The sequence below is a fragment of the Sapajus apella genome, unplaced genomic scaffold (genome assembly GCF_009761245.1).
Source record: "Sapajus apella isolate SASKATOON/1434 unplaced genomic scaffold, GSC_monkey_1.0 scaffold28, whole genome shotgun sequence".
Taxonomy (NCBI): domain Eukaryota; kingdom Metazoa; phylum Chordata; class Mammalia; order Primates; family Cebidae; genus Sapajus; species Sapajus apella.
Genome location: NW_022436968.1, coordinates 127364 through 142168, shown reverse-complemented (window position 1 = coordinate 142168; position 14805 = coordinate 127364). Strand labels below are relative to the sequence as shown.

The window sequence follows — 14805 nt, the reverse complement described above, 5'->3', positions numbered from 1 at the left end:
AAGGAATGGTACCAGCTCCTCTTTGTTTGTCTGGTAGAATTTGGCTGTGAACCTATCTGGACCTGGGCTTTTTTTTGGTTGGTAGGCTATTAATTGCCACCTCAACTTCAGCCCTTGTTATTGGTCTATTCAGGGTTTTGACTTCTTCCTGGTTTAGGCTTGGGAGAATGCAAGTGTCTAGGTATTTGTCCATTTCTTCCAGGTTTACTAGTTTGTGTGCATAGAGTTGTTTTTTGAGTTTTTGAAGAAGCCTTTATTTCCTTGTTTTGCAAATAAAGCTGGCTAAGTTGGTTGCTTTTTGGTGATTAGTCAGAGAGACCAAATCCCATATCCTCATCCGACTCCTCTGACTCTTTCTTGGCTTCAACCTTAGCTGGGGCTGCAGCAGCAGCAGGAGCAGCCGTCGTGGCAGCAGCCACAGGGATAGCCGCTGCAAAGGCAGATAGATCAGCCAAGAAGGCCTTGACCTTTTCAGCAAGTGGGAACATGTAGTCAGTTTACAGAGACAAGGCCAGGACTCATTTGTACCCATTGATGATAGAATAGGGCACTGATGCAACAGTTGGGTAGCCAGTCTGCAGACAGACACTGGCAACATTGCGGATGCACTCCAGGAAGTGAGAGTGCAGAATTTCCTCTGTGATGTCAAGCACTTCAGGGTTGTAGATGCTGCCATTGTCGAACACCTGCTGGATGACCAGCCCAAAGGAGAAGGGAGAGATGTTGAGCATGTTCAGCAGCGTGGCTTCACTGGCTCCCACTTTGTCTCCAGTCTTGATCAGCTCCACATCACTCAGGATTTCAATGGTGCCCCTGGAGATTTTAGTGGTGATACCTAAAGCCTGGAAAAGGAGGTCTTCTCGGGCCCCAGATCAGTGTTCTGGGCTGGCACAGTGACTTCACATGGGACAATGGCACCAGCACGGGTGGCAGCTGGGACCTTATTGGCCAGCAGCATGTCCCTGATCCCAGTGAGTTCCTCCTTGGTGAACACAAAGCCCACATTCCCCCGGATATGAGGCAGCAATTTCTCCAGATCTGGGTTGTTTTCCAGGTGCTCTCAGATGGCCTTGCGCATCATGATGTTCTTGCCCATCAGCACCATGGCCTTCCCGCGGAGGGACATGCGGATCGCTGCATCTGCTTGGAGTCCACATTGTCTGCTCCCACGATGAAGCATTTCCAATAATCATCCAATAGTTGGATGATCTTAAGGAAGTAGTTGGACTTCTAGGTTGCCCTGTCTTCCCTGGGCATCACTGTGGTGCGTCAGGGATTGCCACGCAGGGGTAAAAGATGATGTCACTTCCATGAGGATGACTGGCGAGAAAAGCTATTTTCAAGTTCTTAATTGAAGTTGCTTTTAGGTTGATGCTTGGATTGCTTCTATATTAGATTATTGCCAAACTAATAAGGAAAAATATATTTGTAAAGGGAGAGTTATACTTACTGTGTAAGATACAGTTTATCATCAGGTTAATGCTTTTGTTACCAACTCACTTTGTCCCATATAGTTATTTTAAGTTACCCATCCCTTTTATCTCAATTTTTTTTCCTTGATATGATTGGATCTAAAAAGCTGCAGTAGTTTTGACAAACCGTTTTTGATTTAGCTGGCCAATAACTATTGGCTCCTCATGTCTAAAATTTATACCTGTGACCACTTCTTTGACTTATTTCATTAAGTTCTCCCACGGATTTTATTTTCCCTGTCTGTGAACAAGGGACAGACAGGAAAAATAAGTTCCATGGGAGAACAACAGTTTGGTGATCATTAAGTTAGCCTGTAAACCTTAGTTGAACATATTTTTTCTTTCTAGAATAAGGTTTTTGACTTCAGTTCCCTGTCATTTTTCATCCCAGCAATAGTTAGAGCAATCACTGCCCACTTCTCCACCCTTTTTTTTGACTTAGGGTCTCACATTGTCACCCAGGCTGGACTGCAGTGGTGCAATCTCAGCCCACTGCAACCTCTACTGCCTAGGCTCAAACGATCCTGCTGCCTCAGCACTCCCGCGATCCTTCTGCCTCAGCCTCCCAAGTAGCTGGGGCTACAGGTCTGTGCCACCGCGCCCAGCTAATTTTTGTATTATTTGGTCAATACTGGGTTTCATCGTGTTGCCCAGGCTGGTCTCCCAGCTCCTGGACTAAAGCTATCCGCCTGCCTCGGCCCCCCAAGGTGCTGCTTACAAGCCTGAGCCATTGTGCCAAGGTCGCAATCCCCCTCATCCTTTCTTTCCACTAACCAGGATATATTATTTTTGTAATAAATATGACCCTCATGCCTCAATAATTGAGTTCCTACTCCTACCTTACTCCAAAATCCTTGCAAGAATTGAAGCCACTGAATCCAAGTCTAATGGGTCGAGATCTTCAGCCCTCTAATATTGGTTGTGTTTGAATCTTCTTTCGCCTCTTAGTTTACCTATATTTATGTGATAGGAATTACATAATGTAATTACCCTTATCTTACCCTTTTAAGATACAGGGTAAGCCACAGAGCTTCTATTAGTGATAGATTGTCCATTGTTTTAATTCTGTGAGATAACTGAGCTAATGAGTATTGGCTATAGTGTTAACATAATTGGATATTGTGAATACAATGCCCATTGGATAAAACAGTTTTATTGATGAAGTTCAGCATGTAGTGGGTCAGTTAGTATCACCTCCCTATCTTTACTTTTCCTTGTTTTTGAAAATTTTAAGTTATTTTGATAATATACATTTTTTCTATGTTCATTTATCACACTTATATAAAATCCTTCAGCAGATATATAGTCCTTAGATTTGATTTGAGAAATAGTGTTTTAGATTAAAATTATTGCTCTTAAATGAGATTTTCTGTAAATCTTAAGCATAATTTTAAGTATTAATGACATTTCTATTTCATTTTAGGACTTAAGTAAAGGAAATTATTATAATGAAAATGTCCAATCCCCAAACCACTGGCTTATATTTGTAATGTCTTGTTTGTGAATGATGTAGATTGTTTGTGAATAATGTAGATAAAGACATGTATACAGACTTCCCCTTCCCCACCACACCTGTTTTTCTTTAAGTCATATTGTGAAAACATTGCTCTTGTGTTCTGAGCCAGTTAAAATCATATAGTGACCTTTTTTTAAGTGGTAAATTTTATGGAAACCCAAATTAGAGGAATGGGAGTTTGGAACCAGGTGTAGAGAAAAATCATGAAAAATAGGACTGAATTAACCTTTGTAACAATAATGCTCCCAATAATAAGACATCTCATCATGTGAATGTATTTCCATTTGGGGTTATGTTATGTTTCTTAAACTATTAGAAAGATTTACAAAGATTATGATACATTAAATAGATACTTAGCTTTTTTAATGTTCTCAGGTGAGTTCTGTAATTATATTCTTTAAATAAACAGCTTTATTACTGTGGCTCTGCCTAGACTTTGGGAAATTTTTATTTATAGTCTAGCTATTAAGTGAATTACAGCCTTCAGTCATTTTAAGTCACTGGTTCTAATATCGTGGGCCATTGAAGCTACTATTTATAACGTGATCTGAGTTTCTTAATTCTTTTTAAAAGTATTCAAGTTGGTTATATGTCAGATTTTGGTTTTGTTTTTCAACAATGCTGTAAAGCTTTCATAATCTGGGTAAAATAGTCTACCTTCTGTGATTCATTTGTTATGTTTTCATTCTTCTTGGTAGTCTGTTGGTTTAAATTGTTATACTAATGTTGACTCTAAATTTCTTTTCTACAGCCTGGATTTGTGGTATCATTTCTATCACTGTCATTAGCCTGCTTTCCTTGCTAGGCGTGATCTTGGTTCCTATCATTAACCAAGGATGCTTCAAGTTCCTTCTCACATTCCTTGTTGCACTAGCTGTAGGAACAATGAGTGGAGACGCCCTTCTTCATCTACTGCCCCATGTAAGAAATGTTTTTAATCATTTAAAACACTTAAAATAAAAATATTTAAGACGAAAGAGTCCTTCATTAGCAAGCTATAGCACAGTAATCTAGTATTTGTATTGTTTTATTTGCTTATAGGATGAAGTATTTTTTTTCCATTTTCAGAGTTTTAATACCAATATTTTTTAAATAAATTGAATCATTAGGTCAACTTTGCTTTCAGTATTCTTTTAAAAAAAAAACTCATTGGATTAAAATTTGCAATATTAGCAACAGTGAATGGTGTTTTTAAAAACTGTGTAGCATATCAAATAAGCCTTTAAGAGAAATGCGTAAGATATGTTGTAATGATTATGCCTATAGCCAGTATGCCATCAGCATCTTTGAGCAGGAGTAGGCAGATATACTCAGTGAGCTGTTTTACACTTAGCTGTTGATACATGGGAGCATTTATCTTTTCACCCGGCATACAACTTCTTTTTTTTCTCTTTGGGGTCGGTTCTAATTATATGATCACAAGCCCATATTCCTAGTACCATGCTTATCAAACTTTTTAAAAGTTGCTGTTTATAACTTATCAGTAGTTAGGTAGATAGCTTTCCGTCACCAGCTAAGAGTATTTGATTCACTGTTACCATTTTTACTTCAAATTATGAATGCAATGGGGATTTTTTTTCTCTTCCAAATATAAAATTGAAGTATTGAGTATTTGAAGGATTGTATTTGTGTGTTGTGTATACCTCTTCTGCACTCTTGGTTGAGAATTCCAGATTTAGTATCTACAGCAATGTGTGGCTGTAAAAAAAAAAAAAAAAAAAAAAAAAAAGTTTTTTTTTTAAATAAACGAGTTAATGAATCTTAAGACTGTGAACATGAATTTTTGTTTCACCATTTCTTCTAGCCATCAAGAATGGCAACAGTTTTTTTTAGAACTGGGCCTAGTAAGAGTAATTGAAGTGAGAACAGTAGTTAAGTGCTGTTTAACTTGCTTTTCTATTAAGAAAGGTTAACTAAACATAGCTGTTATCTTTTTGAATGGGGTCTGATATCCTCTGAGAGGTTTAGACATCTCTTTGGTTGGCCATTAGTTAACAGGAAAAGAATACAAATAAATGTTAGAACGAAGAAAGATAATTAAGTGCAGTTACTTAACTTACATTCTATAAGATTATTGTTGTGATACTTGTACATTTCATAATGTTGAAACATAACCATTTCTATACATTTATGCTTGCTAAAGCTTTAAAATGTAGAAAATTACATTATTTAAGGATACCCTATTGCTAGCTTTCCATACTGTATGCAGAGATAGCAATCTTACACCTCTGAAATAATTTGTAAGAGAAGAAATTTATCAAATACTCTGTACAACAACCCCACCATGACACAAGTTGGCAGTGTCAACTTGTGCAAACAGTAACAAACTTGAACTTGTATGCCTGAACTTAAAAGATAAAACAAAAATATATATATAATCAGTTTAAGAAAGAATTAGATTATAGAGACTCACAAGTGACCTGCTTGTGAATTAATTTGTGTTTTACTAAATATTTGGCATTTAAGTAGATTGTGTTCAATTTACAAAGAACCAATCACTCCCTATTATTACTTCTGGCTTGATTCTCTCACTATAGAGTGTATCTTACTCTTTAGGCATGTGAGTTGGTGGTCTTTGAGTTACTGTAAGATGTATATTTCAGACAACTGAGTAAAGCAAATTAAATGGAAGACTACTTTAAGTGAGATAATATCTAGGGGAGCACTTTAATACTTGAAAGATATTTTTTTCTGTGTTCTTACGGAGATTATAATCTCAAAATTTTAAATAGCATTTCAGTTACTTGTTTAGAAGTTTTATTTGTTCTTCATAGTCTCAGGGTGGACATGATCACAGTCACCAACATGCACATGGGCATGGACATTCTCATGGACATGAATCTAAGAAGTTTTTGGAAGAATATGATGCTGTATTGAAAGGACTTGTTGCTCTAGGAGGCATTTACTTGCTATTTATTATTGAACACTGCATTAGAATGTTTAAGCACTACAAACAGCAAAGAGTAAGTATTTTTTATTTCACTTTATGCCATAAAACACACAACAAAAATGATCTTTTTCTGGGTATGTGCTTTCCTTAATTATGATGTTGGTTTGTATTGTCTCAGTTTTGTAACAACAAATCTTTAGGGTAAAAAGCTGACTTTGATTTTCTAAAAATTAAACGTGTAGTAGTTGTTGTTGTTGTTGGTTTTTTTGAGACAGGGTTTCCCTCTGTCACCCAGGCTGGAGTGCAATCTTGTAATCATGGCTCACTGCAACCTTGACCTCTTGGGTTCAGGTTATCCTTTTGCACCAGCCTCCCGAGTCGCTGGGACCATAGGCACATGCCACCATGCCCAGCTAACTTTTATGGATGTATGGATGTATGTATTTCTGAGACAGAGACTCGCTCTGTTGCCCAGGCTAGAATGCAGTAACACGATCTCCGCTCACTGCAACCTCCGTCTCTTGGGTTCAAGTAATTCTTCTGCCCCTGCCTCCAGAGTAGGTGGGACTACAGGCAGACATCTCCACGCCCAGCTAATTTTTGTATGTTTAGTAGAGATGATGTTTCGCCATCTTGGCCAGGGTGGTCTTGAACTCCTGGCTTCAAGTGATCCACCTGCCTTAAGCCTCCCAAAGTGCTAACGCCTAAGGGGCTGGAGGGAAACAAGAGTTGGCTAAGTAGATTACTGAAGGAGTAATTCAAAAGAGGTAGTGGGGCTTGAGAGGGTTATGGCAGAAGAAATAGGGGAAGAAAAAATGATTAAGGGAATTTAGATGAGATAATCAAGACTTCTTAGTTGATCAGATGAAAGACATACAAGTATTTAAAAGTTTGCCACTACAATAAATTAGGTATTGCAAAGTCTGTAAATAAATTTTAGAATTACCAGTTAACATCTCTAATGTGAAAATCTAACATCTGAAATGTTCCAGTGAGCATTCCCATTGACCATCTTGTCAGTACTCAAGTTTCAGATTTTGAAACATTTCAGATAAACAAGTTTTTTGTTTCTTATAATATTTTTTCCCCATTTATTTTATTGCATTTTAGGTTTGGGGGTACATGTGAAGAGCATGCAAGATTGTTGCATAGGTGCACATATGGCAGTGTGCTTTGCTGCCTTCTTCCCCGTCACCTACATCTGGCATCACTCCCCTTGCTCTCTCTCCCCAGCTCCCCACCCCCCACCGTCCCTCCCCTATTTCCCCCCAGCTGACCCCAATGTGTAGTGCTCCCCTCCCTGTGTCCATGTGTTCTCATTGTTCAACACCCGCCTATGAGTGAGAACATGCAGTGTTTGATCTTCTGCTCTTCTGTCAGTTTGCTGAGAATGATGGTTTCCAGGTTCATCTATGTCCCTACAAAGGACCCAAACTCATTGTTTTTCATGGCTGCATAATATTCCATGGTGTATATGTGCCGCATTTTCCCTATCCAGTCTATCGTCGATGGGCATTTGGGTTGGTTCCAGGTCTTCGCTATTGTAAACAGTGCTGCAATGAACATTCGTGTGCATGTGTCCTAATAAAAGAACGATTTGTAATCCTTTGGATATATACCCAGTAATGGGATTGTTGGGTCAAATGGAATTTCTATTTCTAGGTCCTTCAGGAATTGCCACACTGTCTTCCACAATGGTTGAACTAATTTACACTCCCACCAACAGTGCAGTAGTGTTCCTATTTCTCCACATCCTCTCCAGCATCTGTTGTCTCCAGATTTTTTAATGATCGCCATTCTAACTGGCGTGAGATGGTATCTCAGTGTAGTTTTGATTTGCATTTCTCTGATGACCAGTGATGATGAGCATTTTTTCATATGTTTGTTGGCCTCATGTATGTCTTCTTTTGTAAAGTGTCTGTTCATGTCCTTTGCCCACTTTTGAATGGGCTTGTTTTTTTCTTGTAAAACTGTTTTAGTTCTTTGTAAATTCTGGATATCAGCCCTTTGTCAGATGGGTAAACTGCAAAAATTTTTTCCCATTCTGTTGGTTGCTGATTCGCTCTAATGACTGTTTCTTTTGCGGTGCAGCTGTGGAGTTTGATTAGGTCCCATTTGTCTATTTTGGCTTTTGTTGCCAATGCTTTTGGTGTTTTGGTCATGAAGTCCTTGCCTACACCTATGTCCTGAATGGTTTTGCCTAGATTTTCTTCTAGGGTTTTTATGGTGTTAGGTCTTATGCTTAAGTCTTTAATCCATCTGGAGTTAATTTTAGTGTAAGGTGTCAGGAAGGGGTCCAGTTTCTGCTTTCTGCATGTGGCAAGCCAGCTTTCCCAACACCATTTATTGAACAGGGAATCCTTTCCCCATTGTTTGTTTTTGTCTGGTTTGTCAAAGATCAAATGGTTGTAGATATGTTGCGTTACCTCCAAGACCTCTGTTCTGTTCCATTGGTCTATATCTCTGATTTGGTACCAGTACCATGCTGTTTTGATTACTGTAGCCTTGTAGTATAGTTTGAAGTCCAGTAGTGTGATGCCTCCGGCTTTGTTCTTTTTGCTTAGAATTGACTTGGCTATGTGGGCTCTCTTTTGGTTCCATATGAAGTTTAAGGTGGTTTTTTCCAGTTCTGTGAAGAAGGTCATTGGTAGCTTAATGGGGATAGCATTGAATCTGTAAATTACTTTGGGCAGTATGTCCATTTTCACGATATTGATTCTTCCTAACCATGAACATGGACTGTTTCTCCATCTGTTTGTGTCCTCTCTTATTTCACTGAGCAGTGGCTTGTAGTTCTCCTTGAAGAGGTCCTTTACATTCCTTGTTAGTTGTATTCCTAAGTATTTTATTCTCTTTGTGGCAATTGTGAATGGAAGTTTGTTCTTGATTTGGCTCTCTTTAAGTCTGTTATTGGTGTATAGGAATGCTTGTGATTTTTGCACATTGATTTTGTATCCTGAGACTTTGCTGAACTTGCTTATCAGTTTCAGGAGATTTGGGGCTGAGACGATGGGGTCTTCTAAATATGCAGTCATGTCATCTGCAAATATAGACAATTTGACTTCCTCTTTTCCTAATTGAATGTCCTTTATTTCTTTTTCTTGCCTGATTGCTCTGGCTAGAATTTCCAATACTATATTGAATAGGAGTGGTGAGAGAGGGCATCCTTGCCTAGTGCCAGATTTCAAAGGAAATGCTTCTAGTTTTTGCCCATTCAGTATGATATTGGCTCTGGGTTTGGCATATTTAGGTTTTATTGTTTTAAGATATGTTCCATCAATACCTAGTTTATTGAGGGTTTTTAGCATAAAGGGCTGTTGAATTTTGTCAAAGGCCTTCTCTGCACCTGTTGAGATAATCATGTGGTTTTGTCTTTGGTTCTGTTTATGTGGTGAATTACATTTATAGGCTTGCGTATGTTGAACCAGCCTTTCATTCCTGGGATGAAGCCTACTTGATCGTAATGGATAAGCTTTTTGATGTACGGTTGCATGTGGTTTGCCAGTATTTTATTGAAGATTTTTGCATCAATGTTCATCATGGATATTGGCCTGAAGTTTTCTTTTCTCGTTGTGTCTCTACCAGGTTTTGGTATCAGGATGATGTTGGTCTCCTAAAATGATTTGGGGAGGATTCCCTCTTTTTGGATTGTTTGGAATAGTTTCAGAGGGAGTGGTACCAGCTCCTCTTTGTATGTCTGGTAGAATTCGGCTGTGAACTTGTCTGGACCTGGGTTTTTTTGGTTGGTAGGCTATTAATTGCTGCCTCAACTTCAGCCCTTCTTATTGGTCTATTCTGGGTTTCGACTTCTTCCTGGTTTAGGCTTGGGAGAATGCAAGTGTCTAGGTATTTATCCATTTCTTCCAGGCTTACTAGTTTATGTGCAGTGTTGTTTGTAGTAATCTCTGATGGTGGTTTGTATTTCTGTGGAATCTATGGTGACATCCCCTCTATCGTTTTTTATTGCATCTATTTGATTATTCTCTTTCCTTTTTTATTACACTGGCTAGTTGTCTATTTTGTTGATCCTTTTGAAAAACCAGCTCTTGGATTTATTGATTTTTTTTTTAAGGGTTTTTATTTTTGTCTCTCTCTCTCGCCTTCAGTTCTGCTCTGATCTTAGTTATTTCTTGTCTCCTGCTAGCTTTTGAGTGTTTTTTATCTTGCTCCTCTAGCTCTTCCAATTTTGACGATAGGGTATCAATTTTTAGATCATGCCTTGCTTTTCATGTGGGCATTTATTGCTATAAATTTTCCTCTAGCCACTGTTTTAGATGTGTCCCAGAGATTCTGGTATGTTGGGTCTTCATTCTCATTGGTTTCGAAGAACATCTTTATTTCTTCCTTCATTTTGTTGTTTATCCAGTCAACATTCAGGACCCAGTTCTTCAGTTTCCATGAAGTTGTGTGGTTCTAAGTTAGTTTCTGAATTCTGTGTTCTAATTTGATTGTACAGTGGTCTGTTATTATTACCATTCTTTTGCATTTGCTGAGGAGTGATTTACTTCCAATTACGTAGTCAATTTTAGAGTAGGTGTGATGTGATGCTGAGAAGAAAGTATATTCTGTGGATTTGAGGTGGAGAGTTCTGTAAATGTCTATTTGGTTTGCTTGGTCCAGGTCTGAGTTCAAGTCCTGGATATCCTTGTTAATTTTCTGTCTCGTTGATCTGTCTAATATTGACAGTGGAGTGTTAAAGTCTTCTATTGTGTGGGAGTCTAAGTCTCTTTGTAGGTCATTAAGAAATTGCTTTATGTATCTGGGTGCTCCTGTATTTGGTACGTATATATTTAGGTTCGTTAGCTCTTCTTGTTGCGTTGATCCTTTTACCATTATGTAATGCCCTTCTTTGTCTGTTTCGATCTTTGTTGGTTTAAAGTCTATTTTATCAGAGACTAGGATTGCAACTGCTTTTTTTTTTTTTCTCTCTCTCTCTCCATTTGCTTGGTAGATCTTCTTCCAGCCCTTTATTTTGAGCTGATGTGTATCCTTGCATGTGAGGTGGGTTTCCTGGATACAGCACACCAATGGGTTTTGACTTTTTATCCAATTTGCCAGTCTGTGTCTTTTGATTGGGGCATTTAGCCCACTTACATTTAAGGTTAATATTGTTATGTGTGAATTTGATCGTGCCATTTTGATGCTAGCTGACTGTTTTGCCCGTTAGTTGATGCAGTTTCTTCATTGTGTTGATGCTGTTTACCATTTGGTATGTCTTTGGAGTGGCAGGTACTGGTTGTTCCTTTCTATGTTTAGTGCTTCTTTCAGGAGCTCTTGTAAAGCAGGCCTGGTGGTGATTAAATCTCTGAGCAATTGCTTGCTCATAAAGGATTTTATTTCTCCTTCACTTATGAAGCTTAGTTTGGCTGTGTTTGAAATTCTGGGTTGAAAGTTCTTTTCTTTAAGGATGCTGAATATTGGCCCCCACTCTCTTCTGGCTTGTAGGGTTTTTGCTGAGAGATCCACTGTAAGTGTGATGGGCTTCCCTTTGTGGGTAACCCTACCTTTCTCTCTGACTGCCCTTAACATTTTTTCCTTCATTTCAACCATGGTGAATCTGACAATTATCTGCTTTGGGGTTGCTCTTCTTGAGGAATATCTTTATGGTGTTTTCTGTATTTCCTAGACTTGAATGTTGGCCTACCTTGCTAGGTTGGGGAAGTTCTCCTAAATAATATCCTGAAGAGTGTTTTCCCGCTTGGATTCATTGTCTCCGTCACATTCAGGTACACCTATCAAATGCAGATTAGGTCTTTTCACATAATCCCATATTTCTTGGAGGCTTTGTTCATTTCTTTTGACTCTTTTTTCTCTAATCCTGCCTTCTCTTTTTATTTCATTGAGTCGATCTTCGACCTCTGATATCCTTTCTTCTGCTTGGTCAATTTGGCTATTGAAACTTGTGTATGCTTCGCGATGTTCTCGTGTTGTGTTTTTCAGCTCCATCAATTCATTTATATACCTCTCTAAGCTGTTTACTCTTGTTAGCATTTTGTCAAACCTTTTTTCAGTGTTCTTAGTTTCTTTGCATTGGTTAGAACAAGATCTTTTAGGTCAGAGAAGTTTGTTATTAACTACCTTCTGAAGCCTGTTTGTGTCAATTGATCAGCCTCATTCTTCATCCAGCCTTGTTCCCTTGCTGGTGAGGAGTTGGGACCCCTTGGAGGAAGAGAGGCATTCTGGTTTTGGGTATATTAATCCTTTTTGGCTTTCTTCCCATCTTTGTGGATTTATCTACCTGTGGTTTTTGTGCTTGGTGGCTTTCAGATGGGGTCTCTGAGTGGATGTTCTTTTTGTTGCTGAGGAAGTTATTTCTTTCTGTTTCTTAGTTTTCTTTCTAACAGTCAGGCCCCCCGCTGTAGGACTGATGGAGGTCCACTCCAAACCCTGCTTGCCTGGGGATCACCTGCAGGGACTGCAGAACAGTAAGGGTTGCTGCCAGTTTCTTCTTCTGTTGTCTTTGTCACAGAAGGATACCCGCCAGATTTCAGTCTTAGCTCTCCTTTATGAGGTGTCTCTTTGGTTATATGGGGGTCGGGGAGCTGCTTGAGGAAACAGTCTGTCACTTATAGGAGCTCACGTGCTGAGCTGTGAGCTCCATTGTTCTGTTCAGAGCTGCTGGGCAGGTATGTTTAAGTTTGCTGCAGCAGATCTCTTAACCGCCTTTTTTTCCCAGGTGCTCTGTCCCAGGAAAGTGGGACTTTATTTATAAGTTCCTGTCATTCTGCTGCCTTTTTTCAGAGATGCCCTGCCCTGCTCTGCCAGCAGAGGTATTGCTGAGCCCAGCTGCTGTGTGAACTTCCTTGCAGTTTTGTTTATAGGGGTATAGTTAGAACTGCCTCAGTAATGGCAGACTGTCTCTGTAATGGCAGACTGCTTCGGTAGTGGCGGACTGCCTCGGTAATGGCAGACACCCTTCCTCCCACAGAGCTGGACCGTCCTGGGTCCAGCTGTGCTTGCTGTGAAACTCTCAATCCAGAGCATTTCATATTGCCGGTCTTTGTGGGAATGGAACCATCCCAGCCAGTTTACCTGGCTCCCTGTTTCAGACCCCTTTTTTTCAGTTGAACAGGCTACTCTGTCTCCCAGGCGTTCCAGTCGCCAGTTGAAACGGCACCCAGATGTGTGTGAGTTTTTGTGCAGAGACCCACTGCACTGGCTGAAATAGCCATGCTAGAGACTCGTGGTGCTTTTCTGCCTGGGAATTTCCTTGTCTTTGGGCAGTAAAAATTTGTTTGGAAATGCGGTTATCACCCACCCTGTGAGTTTTCGCTAGGACCTGCAATCCAAAGCTATTCCTATTCGGCCATCTTCAGATGATGTCCTACAGATGAGTATTCTTATGTTCAATAAATTTAACAAACTTGCTCAAGTATCAGATGGAAACTACAAACTTAAGATTCTCACTCAAATTTGACTCTTTTTTATGTCACATTCAGGGAAATCTGAGGTTGCATTAAATACAGAACGAAAGTCAAACAAATAAGCTTTAGTTTTTAGTTTTCCTTTTTTTTTTTTTTTTTTTTTTGGAACTTTCCATTACTTTACACTTTTGATTAAGAGATTTTACACATATTATACACATTTCATTTGGGTTCCATCAAATAATTCAGTACTGCGTGTTCTGTTCCTCAATGTAGATGAATTGAACCTCTTAGTTGAATGTTTTAAAAAATACAAATTTAGCTGGATTTTTCTTCTGTGGATTGCTTTACTCCCAGAAAATTTTTTTTCATGCCCCTTTAAAATAATTTTTGTATGAAGTTAACACCATTTTACCCTTAGGTGTTAATGAGTGAATATTGTTGCTAATTGTGACCTCAGACTTAATACTAATATCAGATACTTTTTTTTTTTTTTTAAGGGAAAACAGAAATGGTTTATGAAGCAGAATACGGAAGAGTCAACTGTTGGAAGAAAGCTTTCAGATCACAAGTTAAACAATACACCAGATGCTGACTGGCTTCAACTCAAGCCTCTTGCCGGTAGACAGCAATTCTGACTCAAGACAAACTTTTTTTTTTTTTATTCAAACTTACATTTAATTTCTGTTTATATTCATTCAATCTGAAATCAAATAATACAGTAAACTAAATACAAGATGAAAAGGAGAAAAGGTGTTACCCTCATAGCACTCCTAATAAGGTAGCTGAAGAATTTATTTACTCATAGATGCAAAGCCAACTTGGGATAGAAGAAACAATGGTTTAAAGAGCGAACACCTAGATGAACCCATGTTTCAGATGTTATTCTAGATAATCCACTGAGATAATACTTGTGCTATAATCTTAAGAATCACACAAGAAAAAGTACTGTATTAATCAACAACAGACCACAGGTTATGTGTGATAAATACTTTTATGATAGTTTGTCTAGCTTGCTAGTGTCTGCTGTGAAAAAAGGTAGAGTTTGGACACCGATGTTTTTGAGAAATTAATGTCAAAATATGTTCTTCATAAATTTAACATTTCTGTTAAATTTGCTTTTTTAAATTGCAACTCAAATGAGATTTTCATTGTTTCATTTCAGTTTAACATTTACAATACTACAGTTAGTAAATACATTTGAAAACAAGTAATTCAAAACCTCAAAATCTATTCTTCATAAATTTAACATTTCTCATGGGAATAATCTTAGATTTAGCCCTTGTAAGCCAGGAGCCATGATTAACTAAATATTCAAAATAAGTTCTATATTAAATGTATAATCCAAGGCTTAGTATATTAATAGTATCTAAGATGCATCTTGTTTATAATCATTTATTATCTGTAGTAAAGAATGTTGAATTTATGGAGTATTGTAAGGAATTCTCTACCCCTCTCCCTCAAATTATCTGCTATCTCAAATAATAGTATGTAAAAATCCCTCTAGTTAAAACCATAAAGGGGGAAAACAACATAATGTTCCTAAAAATCTGGTTCAGGTTC

The 14805-nt window shown here is 38.4% G+C and overlaps 1 protein-coding gene and 1 pseudogene across 7 annotated transcripts in view; one reads left to right on the top strand and one right to left on the bottom strand.

Annotated features, from left to right (window-relative positions):
• SLC39A10 (solute carrier family 39 member 10) overlaps window positions 1–14805 on the top strand; it is a 165792-nt gene that overhangs the window by 129710 nt on the left and 21277 nt on the right. For all 7 annotated transcript variants that reach the window (XM_032292582.1, XM_032292581.1, XM_032292586.1 and 4 more), the window contains 3 exons: window positions 3740–3909; window positions 5763–5951; window positions 13743–13863. In XM_032292582.1, coding sequence (XP_032148473.1) covers window positions 3740–3909; window positions 5763–5951; window positions 13743–13863 — 480 coding nt within the window. The remainder of the gene's footprint in view (window positions 1–3739; window positions 3910–5762; window positions 5952–13742; window positions 13864–14805) is intronic.
• On the bottom strand, window positions 306–1257 carry LOC116560996 (annotated as a pseudogene).